Below are 23,129 nucleotides of genomic sequence, written 5' to 3' on the forward strand. Positions count from 1 at the left end.
AATTGTGTCATTTAACCAAAAAATTATAATTTAATAGAGTTTTATGGTTCTGTTTTTTTCTTTGTGATACCAAGAGCAACATTAAAAAAGTTTTTAAAAAGTAAATGATACAAGATGATCTTTCAAGCAGATTTCTGGAGTTCCTATTGTAGTTCTGCAGGTAAAGAATACAATATAGTGTCCTCGAGCACGCGGGTTCAATACCTGGCCTCACTGACTGGGTTAAGGATATGCATTGCCGCAAGCTGTGATATAGGTCACTGATGCGCCTCGGATCTAGTGTTGCTGTGGCTGTGGTGTAGGCCAGCAGCTGCAGCTCTGATTCAGTCCTTAGCCCAGGAATTTCCATATGCTACAGGCATGGCCCTAAAAAGAAAAAAAACTGGGGAGCCCCCCAAATTCCTAGAATCATGATTTAATAAGCAAACTGTCAAGCAATCTAAAAAGAACAAAACGTCTTTTGTGAATATGAAACAGCCTGATTTAAGAGGAATACATATTCTAAGTAACAGTGACATTACTATTTTTGAAAGTTGCAGTTATTCGAGTAATATTACTACAGTTTGGCATAATGATTTCCAACCTTGATTTGGATATATCCCAAAAGTATTGAAAAGCAGAATCAATTCTAACTCATCTAAATTTTAAAATCAATGCCCGCCATATAGCATTTTGAGGAAACAGTGGAATTCAAAAAACTAAAGGAGCAATATAAGGATATGAAAGTGGAAAGTCCTGGAAAAGTTGCTAAATGCAGTCTTTAGTACAATAGATAAAATTTGGTATAATATACACTGAACAATAATTTTTTCCATTATATAGCATTTCTCTTTGTTCTTTGTGCTTTGTTCTTCACATCTCTAGCTTATAGATGATTTGGCATTTTACAACTTGTATGCCCATATTTATACCTCTCACTGGCATTCCAGGTTGGATATATCCAGTGGCTTATGTAACATCTCCATCTGGATATCTAATGGGTACCTCAAGCTGAACATGTCCAAAATGGAATTCTCAATTCACCACCAACATATCTAATACCCAAATCTTCTCTTCTCCCCTCTTTTCTACATGGTACTAAAACCTAGAAGCAGCATCTTAAAAAAAAAAATTTATAGTTGATTTACAAGGCTCTGCCAACTTCTGCCGTACAGCAAAGTGACCCAGTTATATATATATATAACTTTTCTGCATTTCCTTCCATCATGAATTTTCTCAAGAGATTGGATATTGTTCCCTGTGCTATACACTAGGACCTCATTGCTTATTCATTCTAAATGTTATGGTTTGCATCTGCTAGCCCCAAACTCCCAGTCCATCTCACTCCCTCCTCTCCTCCCCCTTGGCAACTACAAGTTTACTCTCCATGTCTGTTGAAGTAGCATCTTTGATTCCCCCCCTCCTCCCACCTCATGAAGTTCTGCTGCCGTAACCTCCACATTATATCTTGATTCCAGCCACTTCAGCTGTATTGCTACCATCCCATGGGAAGCCACGATCGTCTCTCTCCCAGGACTTCAGACATCTCTCTGGGTCTGGTCCCTCTTGATGCACAGCCAGAGTGATCCTTTAAAAACTTATATTATTACACTCCTTTGCCCAAAACCCTTTTATGGCTTCCAGTTATGCTAAGAATCTAATCCAAGAATATGGCACCCCCCAGGGCCAGGCTTCCTAGATTCCTAAACAGTTCTCAGCTCACATGGTCCTGCTGACTTTTCTCCTCCCACCCAATCCCCTTACTTATTCTCTTTATCTGAGAATACTCTCTTTAGTTACCTGTTTATCTCTGCCCCTTGGCCTGGAATCTCTGGGAAGCAAGGACCTTTCTATCTTGTTCCTTCTGCCTCTCCATCACCTTGAGTAGGACTTGGTGTTTCTGGACTCCCCATGAATGTTTTGAACAAATGAACAAACATCATTGACTTTATTATTTTTTTGTAAGACCTAGCTGTGACTTTCTTAAACTCTACTTTTTAAATTGGACTTAGAGTAAATAATGACTTCATCTAAATTTAAATGTAAACTGTTTGATTTGAAGAAACTAATTTGTTTATTTGTTGTACAAATTTGTTCTCCGAATAGATAGCCTTAACCCCACCTGGGATAAAAACAAAAATGAGAAAGATGATTCTCAGAAAGACACCTCCCAAAAAATCCAGACTAATTCTGACAGTGAAAAACAAGCCCTTGTGTGTTCAGAACCGGAACCATTAGCTGAGAACAAGGAACAAATTCCAAAAGTTGAGGGTGAAGAGAGATTCACACCCCAGCCAGATGATGGTAAGTCTTGTTTCCATTTCCAGGATCCAAATAATAACCATATGCTTAGACATGTAATACTGTTAGTAGATTTCCAATTACTACCTTGTTCCAGGTGTCTCTTATTCCCTTTTATATTAAAAATATCAAGCATTTGTAACTGCATACATGAACACCAGATGGCCAGAAGAGCGGAGCTGTTACATGACACAGAGAGCTCAACCCAGAGGTGGCTACCTCTGCTGTCTACCTGGCGCATTCTCACAGAGGATGGTTTGGCTGTTTGCAGGTTCTTCTGCACAACATAGATTGTTGTAAGATTGACAGACTTGTAACAGCCTCTTAGCAGATCATTAATCCTTTATACATGTATTTCTTTTAAATGGCTATAATTAATTTGGCCTATTTTAAATGTAGAGTTTAGGGGACTTCTTAAAAATAAAATGTTTTTAGGCGTTTCCATTGTTGCTCAGCAGTAACGAACCTGACTAGTATCTCTGAGGACATGTGTTCGATCCCTGGGCTCACTCAGTGGGTTGAAGAATCCAGCATTGCCATGAGCTGCAGCACAGGTTGCAGATGTGGCTTGGATCCTGCATTGCTGTGGCTATGACTGTGGCTGTGGTGTAGGCTGGCAGCTGCAGTTTCGATTCGACCCCTAGCCTGGGAACCTCCATATGCTGTAGGTACAGCTCCAAAAAGAAAAAAAGAAAAACAAAAAAAAAAAATCAACTGTTTTTAAGGAGCATAATTTTAAGACTATATGAATCATGATTGTGTTTGGAACCAACATATGGTATCTCAGATTTTATTTACTTTTTGGTTGGTTCCATTCATTATTTATAGCTGTGATGATTGGCAAACACCAGCCTATAGGTCATACGTCACTGTCTTTCTGGGCCAGCTGGCAAAAGCTTGTGAGCCCTTTGGGGTATTGTCTTTATTAGTTTGTGACTATAGTAACCTACAAGTTAATGTTCTCATTATAACAACCCCAAAATGGTTGGAAGGGACTGTTGAAGCTTTTCTTTTACGTTAGTGGTTGTGAAACATAGATATAACTCAGAGTCAGATTCATAGCTCTAAATGAAATGTTCATTTAAGTGTTTCTGAGCTCAGGGCATTCTCTTTTTTTCTTTGCTCAGCCTTCCTTTCATCTAATTTTTCAGGGTCTTCCCAAAACTATCTTACAGTGGGTCTTGTTTAGGTCTGTTAATTTTAACAGCTTTTAAACAGGCAATGTAGACCCTGACTTTATGTCTCTAGTTTCCTTATTCAGGCTGTGATAGTCCCTCTAGTGCTGATAAAGCTTTTCCTCTAGGACAGCATACAGCTTAATGAGCTAAACATCAGACCAGAATCAGCAACTGGCAACTGTCATCAGCTGGTCCATGAGTCTCTTCATCTATGGCAAGGAAATACTGTCTTGTTAGATGTAAATTGGTCCCTTGATGAAGACAATATGTTAGCTTTACTTACACATACTTTTCAAAAATCACTAGGCTTTTAAAAATTCTAAAATTTGCCAGTGAAATTTGCTTTGGCCTCAACTGGTAGACAGTGCCATCATTTCCCACTATTCCTAGCCCCTCTTCTTTTTTTTTTCACTTCTCAGATCGGTGGGTAGAGACCTTCACAAAAGCGATGTGTTTCACATCTCCCCACTAACATGGATTTCCATGAAAAACAGAAGACAGAGAAGGCACATTATATTAAAATGCTTATTCTTCCTACATATGCTCTTTTAGAACCAGAGTTCTCTACTACAATGGAACTGTGGTTTTGTTCTAGCTAGAATTCTGGGGGTCTGGAAGGATGGCTGTATCCTGAAAAGATGCATCATCTGTAGTTTTGAACCATTAAATGACACTTCATGAAAAGAAAAATATGTTCCCTAATGTAGCTAGTAGGGAATAATAACTGATTTTGAGTTGTTCTTGTGATTTTTTTTAAATTAAAGTATGACTTCTGATCTTTAAGTATTAATGCATTAACCATAGTTCTTCAAATCTGGAGACACAGCAGTTATGAAATGCACTTATGTACATTAAGAAAGAAAAAAAACCTGAAATTAAGTTATGACAGTAATTTTTTTTTTGTCTTTTGTCTTTTCAGGGCCTCACCTGTGGCATATGAAGGTTCCCAGGCTAGGGGTCTAATCGGAGCCACAGCAGCGCCAGATCTGAGCTGCGTCTGCGACCTACATCACAGCTCATGGCAATGCCAGATCCTTAACCCACTGAACAAGGCCAGGGATCGAACTTGCAACCTCATGGTTCCTAGTCGGATTTGCTTCCACTGCGCCATGACGTGAACTCCATGACACAGTAATTTAAGGATAGCCCAGCCCAGATCCTAAGACCTTTGCTGTTCTGGCATCATTTCCATTTGTTCTGAGAGATTTGGCAGTTTCTCCTGCCTTCACTTGCTTTGCTTGCCATATAATAGGCAACCCTTTTGCATACTTTAGTGTTCAAATATAAGATCCTCAATTTGCAGGAATCTCCTTTTCTTAGATCTCTGAAGCACTTGGTTTTTCCTTTGCAAGAATAGTAAATTTTGGTTATTCTTCCAGTAATACATATTTACTTCTTTAATAACAGATTTATTCTCTCTTGCTCTGTCTCTAAGTTTTTGGCATACCTGATACATTTTTGTTTCAGTACCAAATCATAGTGAAACACTTTGAAGACATTTTAAAGGTAATTAAACTCAACCTGTAGTAACAACAATGCCTGTATCTCAAGTGTTGAAGTGACAACAGTATTGTAGTTGTGACTAAGCTCATGCACAGGCAGTGACAACTACCTCACGGCAGCCACCTGGCCAACCATGATTGTAAAATGCCACGATTATTGACTATAAGACATGCCAATTCAGAAATGTTAAAGTGTGGAAAAGTGTACATTTTAGAATTTATGAAATATGGGAATAATCCACAATCCAAGTTCGTAAAATGACTGATGCCTTGATTAGGAAAATTAAAATAGATGACATTGCCAAATAGATCTCAAGCAAATCATGGACTTCCAGATCTGGAAAAGATACTTTTTTTGGTCTTTCTAGGGCTATACCTGCAGCACATGGAAGTTCCCAGACTAGGGGTCAAATCAGAGCTTCAGATGCCTGCCTACAGTACAGCCACAGCCACTCAGGATCTGAGCCATGTCTGTGACCTACACCACGGGTCATGGCAACACCGGGTCTTTAACCCACTGAGCGAGGCCAGGGATCAAACCCATGTCCTCATGGATACTAGTCGGGTTCGTTAACAGCTGAGCCATGGCAGGAACTCCTAGAAAAATATTTTTAAAAGTCACTGAGGCCCTATGGCTGAGGAGCCAGATTACTGGGCTCAAGTCCTTTGACCAGTGGCCCTGGGCAATTAATTAGTTTCCTCCCTTGTAAAATACACTACTTATTTCTGAGAGGTATTAATATATGTACTTAGAATAGTACCTGGCACATTGTAGGTGTTTGCTAAGTGCCAACTGTAATTAATAGTTTGATCTGCTTGATAACCTTGTCTCTCCTGTAGAATATATTGGTCAATGGGACTGAGAAAACAGTAAATAAAGATTATCAGAAAGAAGCCTTGTCCACTCATCTTTTGTGAACGTGAGGACCATAGGGGATCAGTTATTTAAGTGACCCTCAACATAGCTATGTTGCTGCTTCGAATAAAAATGGCATCCATTCAGTCCCAACTTAAACCCACTCTAGCAACAGGAATAGATGCTAGACTCCTTCAAGACTGATAAAGATTCTGGGGGTGGGAGGGGAAATTTTCCCTTAGTCCTAACTCTTTATCTTTTTAGTGAATGCTCCCTTTCTCTTTTTTTTCCTGAGTCATTAGCAAAAGTTCAAAGCACCTGGTCACCACATATGCCAATGTAGATGGTCTACTATGGTAGTTTTATTTCAAGCTCAGACACGTGTTCTTTGTAATATGTTGATCTATTTGATACAGCCGTTTCATCATTCTAACCTACAGAAGATTAAAATAAGCTATTTTGGATAGAGAGTAAATATGCCTTCAGCTTCTTTTTAATCTTCTTTACTAGAACAGTTGAAGAGTTCTGACACGATGCCAGTATATGATACCTTAATGTTTTGTGCAAGTAAGAATACTGACCGCATTCATGTCTATACTAAGGTAAGCTTTATATGAATTCTGGAAACATGCAAAAGGATTCCTTTTTTCATGTTTCAGTAGAGGTGATGAATTGTATTAGCAAAAGAGATAGGCTTCTGGTTCTTTTTCTTCTTAAAGCTAATTCTCAAATTCCTATGTTAAACCTAAAGACAGTGAGACAAACAGCATAATAGTTAAGAGTGTGAACTGCAGGGCCAGAGTGCTTCAGTTCAAATCTACTGCTAACTGTGGAATCTTGGACACATTACTTACCATGCTTCAGTTTCCTCAACTGTAAAATGGAGAGGAGTTATTGCAAGGACAGAATAAGCTAATTCCTGTAAGGTGCTTAGCGCAGTTGCCTGGCCATGATGAACTCTCCCTCAGAGTTCGCGCCTGCACTGAGTCTACATTGTCTACTTAAAGGCCACAGCAGCAGGAGTGTCTTTCTGGAAGCTTATGCCTGCCCATCCATCCTGAGTAAACTCTAGAAAGTTTTAAGAATATGATTGCTCAGATTCCTGCCACTGCCTGGGTTAGTAGCACTCACTCGTTAGTCTCTGGACCACTCCTCAGATTTGCCGAGGACCCAGAGAGCTTTTGTTTAGGTAGGTTGTTCCTATTTACTGTATTTTCAATTAAAATGGAGACACTTTAAAATATTCATTTATTAATTCATTTAAGAGTAGCAGTAATAAGGAGTTCCCTGGTGGCTCAGTAAGTTAAGGAGCCAACGTTGTCACTGCTATAGCTCGAATCACTGCTGTGGCATGGGCTTGAATCCCTGGCCCACGAGGGAGGGGGTAGCAATAACAAACCCATTACATATTTATATAAACAGCATATTTTTATGAAAAGTAATTCTATTTTGTGAAACAAAAATGTTTAGTGAGGAAAGTAGCATTGTTTTACATTTTTAGCAATTTTCTCTAAAGTCTTAATAGAAGACAGTGGGATTCCCCACATGTGCCTGTGCATGGAAAACTTCACTGTACATTCACAAAAGAATGAGGGTGAAAGAGACAAGTAATGTTTTAATATTTATGAAAACACTTGTGACCCTGTGGATCCTCTGATGGAGACCATGTGAGAATCTTTGGCCTAGGTTAAATAGGGTGAGTGTTTGAGGGAAAAAAATTGCTAAGATTGTGAACACTTTTTGTTTGGTGTATAGTTTCAAATTTCTAATCTCTATAAGTATCATGGTGTAACAGTTTCAAATTTCTAATCTCTATAAGTATCATGGTGTACAGTTTCAAATTTCTAATCTCTATAAGAAACTCATGGGCTATTCTATTGAAAGAATGCCTGCTTGTTTTTTTCTTTTTTTTCTTTTTATGGTCACACCTGAGGCATATGGAATTTCCAGGCTAGGCTGCCACCCTATCAGCAACGCCAGATCCGAACCACTGTGATCTACACTGCAGCTTGTAGCAGTGCTGGATCCTTAACCCACTGAGCAAAGCCAGGAATTGAACCTGCATCCTCACAGACACTAGTCAGATTCTTAACCAGCTGAGCCACAACAGGAACTCCTTTTTATTTTTTATCTTTTTATTATTATATATATGTTTTTTTGTCTTTTGCCCTTTTTTTAGGGACACACCCACGGCATATGGTGGTTCCCAGGCTAGGGGTCGAATCAGAGCTGTTGCTGCTGGCCTACTCCAGAGCCACAGCAGTGCCATATCTGAGCCACGTCTGTGGCCTACATCACAGCTCACGGCAATGCTGGATCCTCAACCCACTGAGCAAGACCAGGGATCAAACCCACAACCTTATTGTGCCTAGTCGGATTTGTTTCCACTGAGTCACAACAGTGAGGAATGCCCTTTTAGAGATAACTTAGGTTGGAGCTGCTCACACTTAGTAATGGGTTTTTTGCCGAGCCAAATATTGGGTACAGATAGATGGTGTGCCATGTGATAACCTTCAGGTGTAACTGAAAACTAAAACATATTGCTAGATGATTAGGAGATGGCTAGGATAGTGAATATCACAAACTCCACTCATCCTCCATCATGGGACCACTGCCAAGAGTGACATCAAGAATAAAAGTCAGGGGAGTTCCCACCATGGTTATCAGTAATGAACTAGTATTCATGAGGACACAGGTTCAATCCCTGGCCTTGCTCACTGGGTTAAGGGTACAGCGTTGCCATGAGCTGCAGTGTGGGTAGCAGATGAGTCTGGGATCCATTGCTGTGGCTTTGGCTGTGGCTGGCAGCTGCAGCTCTGATTTGACCCCAAGCCTGGGGACTTCCATATGCCACGGGTGTGGCCCTAAAAAAAAAAAAAGAAAGAAAGAGTAAAAGCAGGCGCACACAAAGCTCCCCCTAAGGGCTGGATCCTGTCTATCATGTGGAACTTCTAACCTTGGGGGAGTACCAGGGACCCCTCTGCTTTTCTAGCAACAGGTCCAAGTGCCTGAGCCTCCTTCTCCACTCTGTGAGTGGAGTTCCAGGCCATGCTTCTCAGACCATCACATGAGAATAGCAGAGAACTGATCCCAGGGGCTGGGAGGTAGAGGAGCAAGAAGGCAGACTCCAGGGAGAGCACACAAAGAAATTCAGAAACCCTTAAACTTTTTACTCTACAGTGAAGGCTCTGTATCATGGACCATCTGATCAGGGTGTCTCCTCCCCTGGGTGGAGACTGGAGAAAACCTGCACCCTCCTGGTAGAGAGTGGAGCATGCCAGCTGCCAAGCAAGTACTCGGCAGCCCCCCACTCACATTCCACACCCCCTCCCCATGCAGTGTGCACCACCTCACCTTCCTGACATCTCTCAGTAGTCCCAAGTGCGTTTTTATGACTCTTCTAAATACTCACATGTCCCCTTACCATAAAATGTTACTCAGTTTTCTAAACATGAGACACTAAGTAGATGAAATGTCAACAGGGATTTTCACAGCTACGGGAGAGTTCAGATAAAAGCTTTCCTTTTTACTTTAGGAGAGCCAAAATAAAATCTAGACACAGAAATGTGGATCAAAACCCTAGCTCCCTGCTTAAAAGAATGCCCCTTTAAACGAAGAGCAGTAACAGATGTTTCACATCCTGTGTTGTATTAATAGTGTACCTCTAAAGAACTGTTCATTTCAGCCAGAATCCCAAGTATGATGCAGAGTTTAGAGTAACAATTATATATATAAACTTTCAATCATGCTTCTTTCCCCCAAATTGATTATGGGAGCTGTAACATTTCTTCTTAGCCAAAACAGTTAGATAGAATATGGGTTCAACTATTGTTTATACAGCAAGTGTCCATATACAGAGTGTCTTCTTTTACTTTATAAAAGAAATATGTCACATCTCAACCTCGTGTTTAACTGACTATACCCTTCTCCATGGTATTGTTTACTCTTAAATTGAATGCAGTGGGGGCACTGAGAGGGCAGTGGAGAGCCTTCCCCCCGCCGCCGCCACAACTCAGCATCCTTTCTGGGGAGCTGTGTATGTGGAATCTTATCTCGAATGAGCTGTATCCATTTTATCTTTTAGAAGACTGGGCATGGTCTATCAGAAGAGAATTCTTTACTTTTGAAATAATTTTTAGTGCCTACAGACAAAATGGATTAATAATGCCTTCCTAATCTATAATCAGGATGGAAACCAGATGAACTGTAATTTTATTCCTTTGGATATAAAGTTAGACCTTTGGGAAGATTTACCAGCAAGCTTTCAGCTGAAACAAAATCGCTCCCTGGTAAGAATAGTCCTGTGCATTTGTCTTAAATGAAAATTTGTGTTTTCAGATTCACATTATGTATTTGAGTTTATTGAAAGCAGAGCACTTTGTGGCCTGTTGCAGAGTCAGAGCATTGGTTGCATTTTAATCAGTCTAGTCAGTGCCTATGAATTACCCTGGTGCTAAGAATAAATGTGGAATCTCTTTCCTTGGCAAGTAATCACACCTAGGGTTGCTGTTTCTGTGGATAGAATCATCACATCATTTAATTTCTCATTCACAGGATTAGCAACTGTGATGTTTGTATCTGACAGAATCACAATGTATCTTTGTAGGCCAAGTTCTAACACTGACAAGTTCTGAGAGCAAGGATAACACCATGTCAGGTGACTCTTGATCTGTTGCTAGAGGCCCGGCGTGTAACCACAGGCCAAGTACCTGCTGGGCAGGCCTTAGTTCTGATCTGTGGCGGATTTATCTTCATGCCTAGGAAGATAAATGTGCGGGGGCTGACCCAGCACGCAGCGTAGCACTTTTTACAAGAAAATAGTGATTCTATTTTTGTCCTTTGATCAGAAAAGAAACCTTGCCCCTGGTCAGCTGCACCTGTTTTAAAGGAAAAGGTAGCCATGAGCTATTTTCTTTGGTATCCTCTAATACTGATGTTCGGATTGCCAGAAAATAGTCAATTACGTATAATTGTCCAATTAGTAAGAGTAATGGTAACCCTAATAACATGTCCCAGGTTTATTATTGATGGCTTTTTTTCCTGTGATAATTTAAGCAATTAGGTACAAGTGTTTCTCGGAAGTTACAGTGTCACTCTGTCACCACCACAAAACTCGCTATGCCCAAGACCAGTTTTGCCTCGGCCACTGGTGGGGTATGTGCATCCAGCAGTCAGACTGCTTTCAGTCTTAGTGAGCACATTGTCGCCGCAGGCCCCTATGTGCATTAAGGGCATATGCTGCATGTCCTCAATGGTGCCTTTAGAGAACCTTTGGCTTGAAAGAGACCCCTGAAGAACCAGCCCTAGATAGTTCACAATAAATATAGGAAAACTGCATCAAATTGAAGAAAACCTAAAACTGTGAAACTCAAAGCCTGTTTGGGGGATATAATAAAACATCAGTTTCAGATGTTATAAGTAGCCTCACTTTCAAAGGAAGATGTCTGGTGAGCTGTACATTGTTTTCATTATCTCATTTTCTGCCAGATTTTGAGGTTTGTTCGAGAATGGAGTTGTCTAACCGCCATGAAGCAGAGGATAATCAGGAAAAGCGGGCAGCTGTTCTGCAGCCCAATTCTTGCTTTGGAAGAAATCACAAAGCAACAAGCCAAACAAAGCAGTACCAAAAGGTATGCGTTGTCTCTCCTTTTTAAAATCTTATGTTTTATTACTTATCGTAATTATTGCTACAGGAAGGAGTCTGAGGCATTTTATGTAACCACTAAGGAAATCCTGGTAAGAGAAAGTTGTACATAAAATGACAGCTTACTTTATAGCAACATAATTAGGTATTCTGTGCATTTGATCAAATCTACTGGAAAAGATCAAGTTGTCTGGATCTTGCTCACTCTGAGTCCCACTCATCAGGAGAAAAGGCCAGAGTCACGGGATGCTATGACCTGTGACCTGCCCCACCTGGGGCACTGTTGAACCACAGGAAAACATTTCCCTGTTATATAAGAGCAGAACCTGCCTCCAGGTCCTAAAAGCCCTGCGTTCCTAGGGTGAATCTTGGGTGCCATGCAGCAAAGGAGCTGCTTCTGTTTGATGTGCCACCACCCACATAGCAGAAGGTGACTGTGATCATACCTGCGTTGGGAACAAAGTAAGAGGGAAAGTTAAGTGTCTCATGTTTGTAACTGTTTTGCCCTTATCCTTACAGGTCCCTTTCTAATCTCCCTATGCTCGATTTCCTCTCTTAGCATCATAATCATCTTTGCCTCACTCAAATATCCCCTTATGTGATCTCAAATCCCCATTCTCTGTAGAATCTTTTTCATCACAAAGCAGAGTCCTAGAAGCAGTCAGCTGTTCTATAGCCCAAATCCTGCTTTGGAAGAGACTGCAAAGCACCAAACCAAACAGCAGCATTGGCAGAAAAAGCCCCTTCCTTTAGCTCTTGCTGTCTCTGTTTACCTGTAATCTCTCTTTGTCCTCCCATTTCCTCATTTTGTGATCTCTAGCCTTTTCCATACACACAGGTGAAAAAAATCCTTCAATGCTATGTGAGGGGTGCAGCTGGTTAAATACATTATATCCCCATACAGTGAAAATCTCTTCAGCTGTTTCAAAATAAGGCTATGGTATATTCATATGTGAGAACAAGGAACAATGCTTGTGATAAATTAAAAGTAAAAAGGAGTTCCCATTGTGGTTCAGTGGGTTAAGAACCCAACATAGTGTCCATGAGGATGCAGGTTTGATATCTTGCCCCACTCAGTGGATTAAAGATTCAGCATTGCTGCAACCTGCAGTGTAGGTCCCCGATGCAACTCGGATTCAGTGCTACTGTGGCTTCGGTGTAGGCTGGCAGCTGCAGCTCTGATTTGAACCCTAGCAGAGGAGCTTCCGTATGCTGCAGGCGTGGCCATTAAAAAAAAAAAAAAAAGTAAAAATAAGTATAAAAAAGAGATGGAGACACAAATAAGTAATTCCTCTTTTTTTTAAAAAAAAAAAAAGTCTTTTTAGGGCCACACCTGCAGAATATGGAAGTTCTCAGGCCAAGGGTCAAATCAGAGCTGTATCCAAGGGCTCATACCGCAGCTCACAGCAATGCTGGATCCTTAACCCACTGAGAGAGGCCAGGGATTGAACCCATGTCCTCATGGATACTAGTCAGTTTCATTACCTACCACTGAGCCACAGTAGGAACACCGCATAATTCCTATTTTTGATACAAAAGGTGTTGGGGAGGACACCTTAGAAACTCATATCCGAGGTTTCTCTAGGATATGATCCTCAACTGGGGGCAGTTTCTTCCCTGGGTCACAATCTTGGGGACAGTTTTAGAGTGTCACGATCAGGGGATACAACTAGGAACATCTAGTGCGTAGAGAACCAGGACACTGCTAAAAATCCTACAGTAAACAGGACTGTACTCCTAAATAAATAGTTACCTATTTCAAAATGTCAGTAGTGCCACTGTTGAGAAATTTCACTCTAGACCATATATAATTAGGGGATTTGTGGAAATGATAGGGACTTTATACTTTATGCCAGGATTATAACCTCATGGGACCAAAAACAAAGCAAGGAACTGTAAATAAATGAATAGACGAATGAGGTCAGGTATAAAACTAGGAAAGGATGGGGTAGGGAGCAGAACTATGGAAAATTAGAAAGTACATAACCCATCTAATGCCACTTAAATTCAGACCTAAAAATAAAACACTGTGTGAGTCAAAGTCCTTTGACTAGTTGGATTTGTCCACATTTGGACTCTTGCCTCAACTCTTTTGTACTGGTTGAATTTTCCCATGAATGTGTATTACTTTATATTAAAAACTACATTAAAAAATCAATGTATGGAAGTTCCCTTGTGCTACAGTGGGTTAAGGATCTGGCATTGTCACTGCACTGCAGAGGCTTGGGTCACTGCCATGGCACAGGTTTGATCCCTGGCCCAGGAACTTCTGCATGCCACAGATGCAGCCAAAAAAAAAAAAAAAAAATCGATGTGTTATACACACACACACACACACTTAACGGAAAATGTGACACTTACTTTCTTTCAATACTCCTTCCAGTCCTCTCCTTTTTCTCACTTTTCACAACTATTGTCTTAGCTGAAGTATTGATTTTCTCTTTACATAATCGTAATTCCCTTCTTAACTGAATTCATAGCCCACTCCAACCACTTCTAGTCATGTTCCATTTTTTCTTCTCCATCTACCCAAAAAGATGGCTGGTCAGGTATAAAAGCAGAAGTCATACAATCAATATAAACCCAAGTCAGACACACAGTATTATTTATAACATGATAGGTAGGTGATACATTAAAGGTAAAACTATGTTAACAAGCAGCATAGTAAATAATCAGATTTGTATTTTTAAGAGCTCACTTCTGGCAGAAGATTAGATTGAAAGGGCAAGACTTGAAGTGGGGAGATAAGTGGGATAGGCTTCTTATGGCTGGTGATGTGACAAATTACCACAAACTTAGCAGTTTAAAACAATAGAAATTTATTACCAAAGTTTGTCAGAAGTGTGAGTTGGCTGTACTTATTTTACTGGTCGAAATCGTGTATGGCTGAAAAAAAGATGTTGGCTTAGCTGGGCCCTTACTGATGGTCTGGGAAGAATCCATTTCCACTGTCATTCAGGTTGTTGACAGAATTCAGTTCCTTGTGGTTGTTGGACTTAGAATTCTTGCTGGCCATCAGCTGGGGGCCACTTTCAGCCTCTGAAGGCTCTTTTTAGTGCTAGCACATGGGCCTCTATATCTCAGGATCAGTAGTGGTATGTCAAATCCTTCCTATACTTGGAATTGCACCCTGTCTCCCTGTCTTAAGGTCAGCTGATCAGTCACCTTACTTCCATCTGCAAAATCCCTTTACAACACTACCTAGATGAGTGTTCAATTGATACCAAGAGACAGGTATTCTAGGGAGATATCTTTAAAACTCTGTCTACCACAGAAATTAAAAGACTATCACAGTAGAACTGGGTAAAAAGATGAGGGCATATACTGAGGCACTAGAAATGGAAGTGTAGGAAAGAGAATGAAGAGAGGTGTTGAGGAAGTAGACCTAGAGACCTTGGCCACTGATGAGAGAGAGGTGGAGAGAGGGGGCCTCCAGCGGCTTGGGCTTAGCAGAGCATGGAAATGAAACCTGTGCACCTGCAAAGGGGCATACTTTGAGGAAGCATGCCAATTCTGGCTTTGGGGGTCCCAGAAAGTCTTAGTAAACTACAGTTATCCTGTCTCTCTGAAAGCAGGTGTGAAAGACGGGGCTGCATAACAGCACTGAGGGGAAGTCTCCATGAAGAGTAGTTAGACACTGGATGCCTAGCCCTCCCACTGTCCTACCAGTTTTCTAGAGAAACTAACCAGAGAGGCACCGGTATTGGAAACACCAGGGTTAGTGGAGATACAGAGAGAACATTATATTGGAAACTGACACTCCCCCAAGCCCTTTCTTGGCTGTTGCCATACCAACAGCCACATTTTACTTTCTAGGCAGGAGGTTACAGGATTCATCTCTGAAAAGATGGAATGGCCTCAGAATAAAGACTAATATTCAGGAGTTCTCCCCAAAGCAATGGCTACATCTCCCAACATGATCATCCCCCAGTGACATCTACCTGTTTGCAGGCCTCATCTAAGCTCAGAGTGTGCAGCCAGCTTTTGAGCAACTCACTCTTAAATGTGAGTAGAAGCCAAGATGACCAGCCATTGTTTTGGTTCCTAAGTGAGTTCCCACTCTTGGAGGGCAGGTCTGATTCGCTTGGAAATCTGTGGGTTTACATAGCCAACTGTATATCCCCTAGTCACAGTTGTTCTCTCAAGCCAGTCATCAACCTAGAACCCAACACTGTTCTCATTAGTTCAGGCCACTTTCCAACTCATTCCTCTCTTACTGCCAAACACAACCATCCTCACCCAGGAATTACTTTAGTAGACAGCATTCTTCCTTCCCCATTTGTCAAAATTGATGTTTACCATAATTCTTTTCAGAGCTGGTATACTTACCTGAACTTCTTAGCAAACCTCAATGGAAAATTAAATATTGGTAACACAACTGCATTTGAAAAGTTGTCAACAACCTGCTTTGAGGTTGATTGATCCATTTCTTGTGGTTTCCAAAAATTTGTGCTTAAACCTCTCATAGGAAAGCAAGAGGTTATTTTTAGTTCTTAAATCTCTGAATAGATTTCTCAGCATCTTTTAAAGTTACTGAATTAGGTTTCTAAGCTTTTAAACATTGAATAATACCTGAGGCAAGGCTTAATATCCCATTGCCCCTCAAAGCTAGAAAGCTTTTGAATTCATTTAAAATCTGCTAGAATACTTTAGCAAAATGCTTTTGTCAAGGGAATAAAATGGTTGAAGAAATGGAGGTGGGGGGGATTTAGGAACTAAAAGGGCAAGTTAAAAGAATACTGAAAGAATTCACTTTGATTCTTTTTTGCTTTAAGAAAGACACACAAGTAGAAATGCAAACGTGTGAAAAGATAGTCATTCTTTCTCTTAATAGGAGAAATGCAAATTTAAAACTATAACAAGATACCTATCACCATTAGCAGAGACGTTGTCAGCTGATAGCCCTTGTATTAGAAAAAGTGTAAGGAAATGGGGACTCTCATACATTGCTGGTGGATCTATAAATTGGTACAAAACCAGAGGAGAACAATATGTCAAAATCTATCCAACCTTAAAACACCTAAAACCTTTTTTAAAATTAAAAGTGTAGTTGATTTACAATGCCTGCTATACAACAATGTGACTCAGTCACGTACACACACACACACACACACACGTTCTTTTTTTATATTATTTTCCATCATGGTCTGTCTCAGGAGATTGGATAGAATTCCCTGTGCTATCCCTTGCTGTCTATCCAGTCTAAATATAATAGTTTGCCTCTCCTAACGCCAAACTCCCAGTCCATCCCACTCCTTTCCCTTGGCAACACAGGTGTGCTCTCCATGTCCATGAGTTTGTTTCTTTTCTGTAGACAGGTTCATTTGTGCCATATATTAGGGTCGTTTGTTTTTTGTTGTTGTTTAGTTGTATGAGTTGTTTGTATATTTTGGAAATTGAGCCCTTTTCAGTTGCATTGTTTGTAACTATTTTCTCCCATTCTGTAGATTGTCTTATTATTTTGCTTATGGTTTCCTTTGCTATGCAAAAGCTTGTGAATTTGGTTAGGTCCCATTGGTTTCTTTTCTTTCTTTTTTTTTTTTTTTCCCATTGCCTTGGGAGACTGACCTAAGAAAATATTTGTATGATTTATGTCAGGGAATGTTTTGTCTATATTCTCTTCTAGAAGTTTTGTGGTATCATGTCTTATGTTTAAGTCTTTAAGCCATTTTGAGTTTATTTTTGTGCATGGCATGAGGGTGTATTCTAGTTTCATTGATTTACATGAAGCTGTCCAATTTTCCCAGCACCACTTGCTGAAGAGACTTTTTCCAATTTTATGTTCTCGCCTCCTTTGTCGAAGATTAATTGACTATAGGTATCTGGGTTTATTTCTAGGCACTCTATTCTGTTCCATTGATCCATATGTCTGTTTTTGTATTGGTACCACACTGTCATGATTACTGTAACTTTGTAAGATTGTCTGAAGTCTGGGAGACAGACTTTGTTTTTTTCCACAGAATTGCTTTGGAAATTCTGGGTCTTTTATGGTTCCATATAAATTTTTAATGTCTAATTCTGTGAACAATGTCATGGGTAATTTGGTAGGGATCAAAGCACCTAAGACCTTTGACCCAGCAATTCTACCTCTGGGAATTCACAGATAGTTCTTTTTTTTTTTTTTTTTTTTGTCTTTTGCCTTTTTGCCTTTTCTAGGGCCGCTCCTGTGGCATATGGAGGTTCCCAGGCTAGGGGCCTACTCAGAGCTGTAGCCGCTGGCCTATGCCAGAGCCACAGCAACTTGGGATCTGAGCCATGTCTGCGGCCTACACCACAGCTCATGGCAACGCCGGGTCCTTAACCCACTGAGCAAGGCCAGGGATCAAACCCGCTAACCACTGCACCATGATGGGAACTCCTACAGATAGTTCTTGTGTAGAAAATAGGGATATTTGAGATAGAGCTATTTATTACAGCATCATTTGTGATAGTAGAGACTGGAACAGTATAAATGAGCATCACTCAAAGACTGGTTAGATATAGTATATGGTTTGTCAAAATAATATGAAACCATTAAAAACTATGGCAATCTTATATACACCACTATGGAAAGATCTCTGAGTTTTGTGTTGAGGTCAAAAGAGTGAGGTGAAGATTAGTATGTATATTATGCTATCATTTTAAAATATAAAAATAAAAAGTATAATGGGAAAGTGACTGCCAATGACTCCAGGTTTCTTTTTGGGGTGGTAAAAATATTCTGGAAGTAGATAATGTGATGGTTGTTCAACTGTGAATATACTAAAATGCACTGAATTGTAAACTTTAAAATGGTAAAATTTAGGAGTGCCCATCGTGGCTCAGCAGAAACGAATCCGACTAGTATCCATGAGTTCACAGGTTCGATCCCTGGCCTCGCTCAGTGAGGTAAGGAGGTAGCATTGCTGTGAGCTTTGTTTTAGGTCACAGACGTGCCTCAGATTCCACATTGCTGTGGCTGTGGCATAGGCCAGCGGCTGCAGCTCTGATTCAACCCCTAGCCTGGGACCCTCCATATGCCATGGATGTGGCCCTAAAAAAAAGACAGTAAATAAATATGTTTAAATTTATGGTATGTGAATTATGTGCCATGAAAGTACAAAGATAAGTAAATAAAATGTATATACCTATACACTGAAAAGATGAACTATTTCTAAAAGGATGTATTGAAAACTGACGAGATGTGGTTTGGGGAAGAGGGGAGGAAAAGATGGGGATGGAGAGAAAATTTATTTTTCATCATTTACAGCAGTTTATAACTTCATAGTTTTGAAATATGTGTATGTATCACCTAATCAAAAGTTAATAAAATAGTTTATTTAAAGGCTATATCTGTTAATTACTAAGTCTGCTTTAACAACATAAAAGCAAATCTCTGAAATTTTACCTAAAATTGCACAATTCCATTGTGATTTATCTTTTAGTTTATTGTCAAGCTACCAAATGAAGTACCTGAAGTTATGAAGAAATGCAGATTTAAACTATTTTTTTTTAAATGTAATAGGTGTAAACTACTAGGGAAACTGGGCCATGCTAATTAGAAGGAATTAATTGGGTAATTGCATTTCACCTACTTAAATTCCCCCGTCACCTTTAATTGGAATAACTTTCCTCTTTACTTCCAGTCCCTAAACCATTATGTGGTATTGATAGTGCTGTGTGAAAAGGTTCTGAATCCCACATCAAGTGTAGCATTATTTCAGTGGAAGATTCCATAAACCCTGTATGAGCTGATAATAATGGAAACAACCTTGAGATTATAGATGATTGAACCAGGTTAACTAGGAAGAGAATCATTTTACCCGAATATGCTGATACGCTATTATAACTCATTAAGGTAATGTGAGGAGCCTTGAAGAGAAGGCCACGAGGGAGGTAAAAACGCAGTTAGAGATTTTCTGCACGGCTTGGCAAGCAGTTTACTTAGGGCTGTCAGTGGCGCATGTATTTGATCATTTCTTATTCCTACACCCACTCTTTTATTCCCCCAAGTGAAAAATTGGTCCAAAGGATATTGAATGACTCTTGAATTTCTTAGAAAAATAAATCTTGAGAAAACGAACTTGGGACAGAGAAGTGTGTTTCCCACAAATGAAGGGCAATGTGGAGGGAGAAAACCCCACCCTGTAACTTTAGTATTAGCACAGTGAATAGCCTTGGATTTTGCTTTTTCTCCTATTGTGTTTGCAAGGAGCATTGTGAACATGAGAAACTTTTATAGGAGAGAGAGGAAATCTTCACATGTCATTGTTTTAGATACATAACCAAAGAAGACGTTGCTGCAGCCTCGATGGACAAGGTGAAGAATGATGGGGGCCGAGTCCGTCTGATCACAAAGGAGTCCAGGCCACAGGACCCTTACGTAAAGTAAGGGGTTTTTACTTGTACGACATAGTTGTACTAAGACTGTTTCCTTAAATTTATGCATGCATTTTTGTCATAATACTTTACCTTTGTGTGGCCACTTTGCAGGTTACAGGAAGCTTTCACAACATAATAGCTCTTCTCTTCTCCTAGCAACCCTGTGAGGCTCATGAGTCCTCGTCTTAAAAATTAGAGATAAAGAAGGACCCTGAGACCAGGCAGATCAAAGGAATGGCCACTGCATGCTAGGAGAACTGAGGTCAAATATGGACCCTGCCCCGCAGTCTTGAGTTCTTTCTTTCATAAAAAGGTTTTCTTTTCATACTTCTAACAAACAGCCACGGAAAATAGGCAATGTAGCTGTAACAGTTCCCTTGTAAGACTTTTCACATAATTGAGTAATGTACCTTTCCCTTGTATTCTAACAAACTGAGCTTGTTTCACTACATTTCATCTCTAATTTTAATTCTACCACCTCTGAGTTTATCTACAGGAGGCACATATTTAGCAAGTCTTCTGTTGTAATTCCTCTCAGCACTGTTCCCTCTTTGGCTCTGTCACTTAATAGATGTGAATAATCTGTTTTCTGAAGGCCAGCAAACACCGAAAGAATGTTCACAGGAGCCTTGGTCATGGCCTCTTGGTCCCAGTGAGGTGCATGACCCAACACACGTAGAGAGCAGCATAGCCACTAACCCTAGCTGGGGATGTCCATTACCCTGTCCTTTCCTGACCTGAAGAAACGTTTCCTGACTTCTCATTTTCCGTCTTCTCCAGATGTCTCAAAGTCTGATTATGTAGGTAGAAGACATCTAAGTTCCCAAGAGAGGCAGCATATTTGTATTCAAATGAGTTTTTTTGAACACGCTATTCTTTCTTTTACTTGGCATGGAATAGAGAGTGCTGACTAGAGCTATTTCATTTCCACACTGAATCACTTGGTCTGTGGACTATGTATTTACTCTTTATCAATATAGTAACAATTATTTAAATGAAGTAACAATTATTTAGAGTAAATCTGCATTAACTACCTATTCAATGTTGTGCTCAATTTTAGAGAATGTCTTAAAGGTGGAGCCTGTGTCCCATTTCTGAATCCCTGCACAGCCCAAGCTGATCTCACTGTGAAGGCTTCTACATCCAAAGGCTATTTGCAAGCTGTGGATAATGAAGGAAATCCACTTTGCCTTCGCTGTCAGCAACCTACTTGCCAAACTAAGCAAGAGCATAAAGCAAATGCTTGGGATTCACGGTTTTGCTCTCTGAAATGTCAGGAGGAGTTCTGGATTCGATCTAATAACAGTTACCTGCGAGCCAAAGTATTTGAAATTGAACATGGTGTGTGTCAGCTGTGTAATCTGAATGCACAAGAACTCTTTTTACGTCTGAGAGATGCTCCTAAAAGTCAGAGGAAGAATTTTCTGGATATTACCTGGACCTCAAAGCTCCCATTAGAACAGGTAAATTACAGTCATGTGACTGATTGAAGGCAGCATTGCACTGAGTGAAGAATATTGATTCACTTTATTTTTTAAATCTTTTTATTTCGGGAATTTTCAAATACATATATAAAAATAGAATAATGAACCCACATACCCATCACCCAACTAACAGTTATCAACCTTTTGCCTTTCATTTTCATCTCTCCCTCACCTTATTTCTTTTTCTCTCTTGGAATTATTTTAAATTCAAATTCCAGATAGCATTTCATTTCACCCTTGAATACTTTAATTATGTATCTCTCATGGATAAAGACTTTCTTTCTCCCTACTCCCTCCTCTCTCTTTTTCTTTCTTTTAAATAGAATCCCATATCCCAATATCCATTATCACACTCAAAACAATTATAATTCCTCAATTTTAGTAAGTCCGTGTTTGGTTTCCCAGATTGTCCCAAAAATATCTTTTTATAATTGCTTTATTCAAATTATGATCAAAAGATGATCCACACATTGCTTTTGGTCATTACAACTATTACTTCCCATTTAATCTGTAATATCACACCCCCCCCCCGCCTTTTTTTGTCTTTTTAGGGCCAGACCTGTGGCACATGGAGGTTCCCAAGCTAGGGATCGAATCAGAGCTACAGCTTCTGGCCTATGCCACAGCCACAGCAACGAGGGATCAGAGCTGCGTCTGTGACCTACACCATAGCTCATGGCAACGCCAGATTCTTAACCCAATGATCTCAGCCAGGGATCAAACCTACATTCTCATAGATGCTAGTCAGATTCATTTCCACTGAGCCACGATGGGAACTCCAAACCGCGCCTTTTATTAATACCACTGATTGTTAAAGAAACTGGATCATTTGCCTGTGGAATTTCTCACAGCCTGGATTTATCTCCTTGTATCCTTGTGGTAATAATGTTTGATATGTTCCTCTATCCCCCTGATTTTCTGAATGATGGTTATACGATTTAGAGGTCTGGCTAGATTCTGACAAGATTATTTGGGGAAGAGAAATTATAGGTGGTACATTGCATTGAGGCACTTGTGGTCTGGTTGTTCCACTTTTCATGGGGTTAATATTGCATAACAGGGGGCAAATAGATAACCCCAAAATGTAGTTCATTACAATGAGAAGGAAACTTGTATAGAATCTAACCAATCCAAATTTCAAACTAAAGCATAATGTATAATTTTGTAGTAAGCTTAATTTTTATTTTTTATTTTTTTAGATTTTTAGGACCGCACCTGCAGCATATGGAGTTTCCAAGACTAGGGGTCTAATTGGAGCCACAGCTACTGGCCTACAGCACAGCCACAGCAACTATGGATCTGAGCCATGTCTGCGACCTACACCACAGCTCACGGCAACGCCGGATCCTTAACCCACCTAAGTGAGGCCAGGGATCAAACCCGCAACCTCATAGTTTCTAGTCAGATTTGTTTCCACTGCTCCACGACGGGAACTCCAGTAAGCTTAATCTTTAAATAGTACTCTTTGTCTGCTAAAATATTGGGTAAATTCTGGCCATGTACTCAAGTCTTATACTTTTCTTTCTTTACCTAGTATTGCTGAATTATGATGGAATTACTCAATAAGCATTTTTTCAAAGATGAATTAGCATGACTTTGAGAGCTAGGGAAACAGACTATTTCCCTACTGCTATCCAGAGTTCCCGAATGATCCTTTGGTCTAATTTGTGAGGGACATATTACACTAGTCCCAGAGGTGTCAGCCAGACTCCAGTTACTGTCTGCTGCCTCCATGTGGAGGCTTCCAGAAGACATGCAAGAACCTGACTCAAGGACATGCTGAAAGCACTCTGTCCAGAAATGAAGAAGGAACACAGTCTCCCTCTAAGCCAGAAGTGCTTAGAG

The 23,129-nt window shown here is 40.1% G+C and overlaps 1 protein-coding gene across 5 annotated transcripts in view; it reads left to right on the plus strand.

The window, feature by feature from the left end:
- Positions 1-23,129, plus strand: part of ZRANB3 (zinc finger RANBP2-type containing 3) — a 302,772-nt gene that overhangs the window by 267,162 nt on the left and 12,481 nt on the right. For all 5 annotated transcript variants that reach the window (XM_021075255.2, XM_021075253.2, XM_085001387.1 and 2 more), the window contains 6 exons: positions 2,086-2,283; positions 6,327-6,418; positions 10,004-10,105; positions 11,304-11,446; positions 19,696-19,806; positions 20,861-21,263. In XM_021075255.2, the coding sequence (XP_020930914.1) occupies positions 2,086-2,283; positions 6,327-6,418; positions 10,004-10,105; positions 11,304-11,446; positions 19,696-19,806; positions 20,861-21,263 (1,049 nt within the window). The remainder of the gene's footprint in view (positions 1-2,085; positions 2,284-6,326; positions 6,419-10,003; positions 10,106-11,303; positions 11,447-19,695; positions 19,807-20,860; positions 21,264-23,129) is intronic.

This window comes from Sus scrofa, chromosome 15 (genome assembly GCF_054392235.1).
Source record: "Sus scrofa isolate SSC_HxYL_T2T_F1_AM1 chromosome 15, Sscrofa_HxYL_maternal_Yorkshire_Landrace_v2.0, whole genome shotgun sequence".
NCBI lineage: Eukaryota > Metazoa > Chordata > Mammalia > Artiodactyla > Suidae > Sus > Sus scrofa.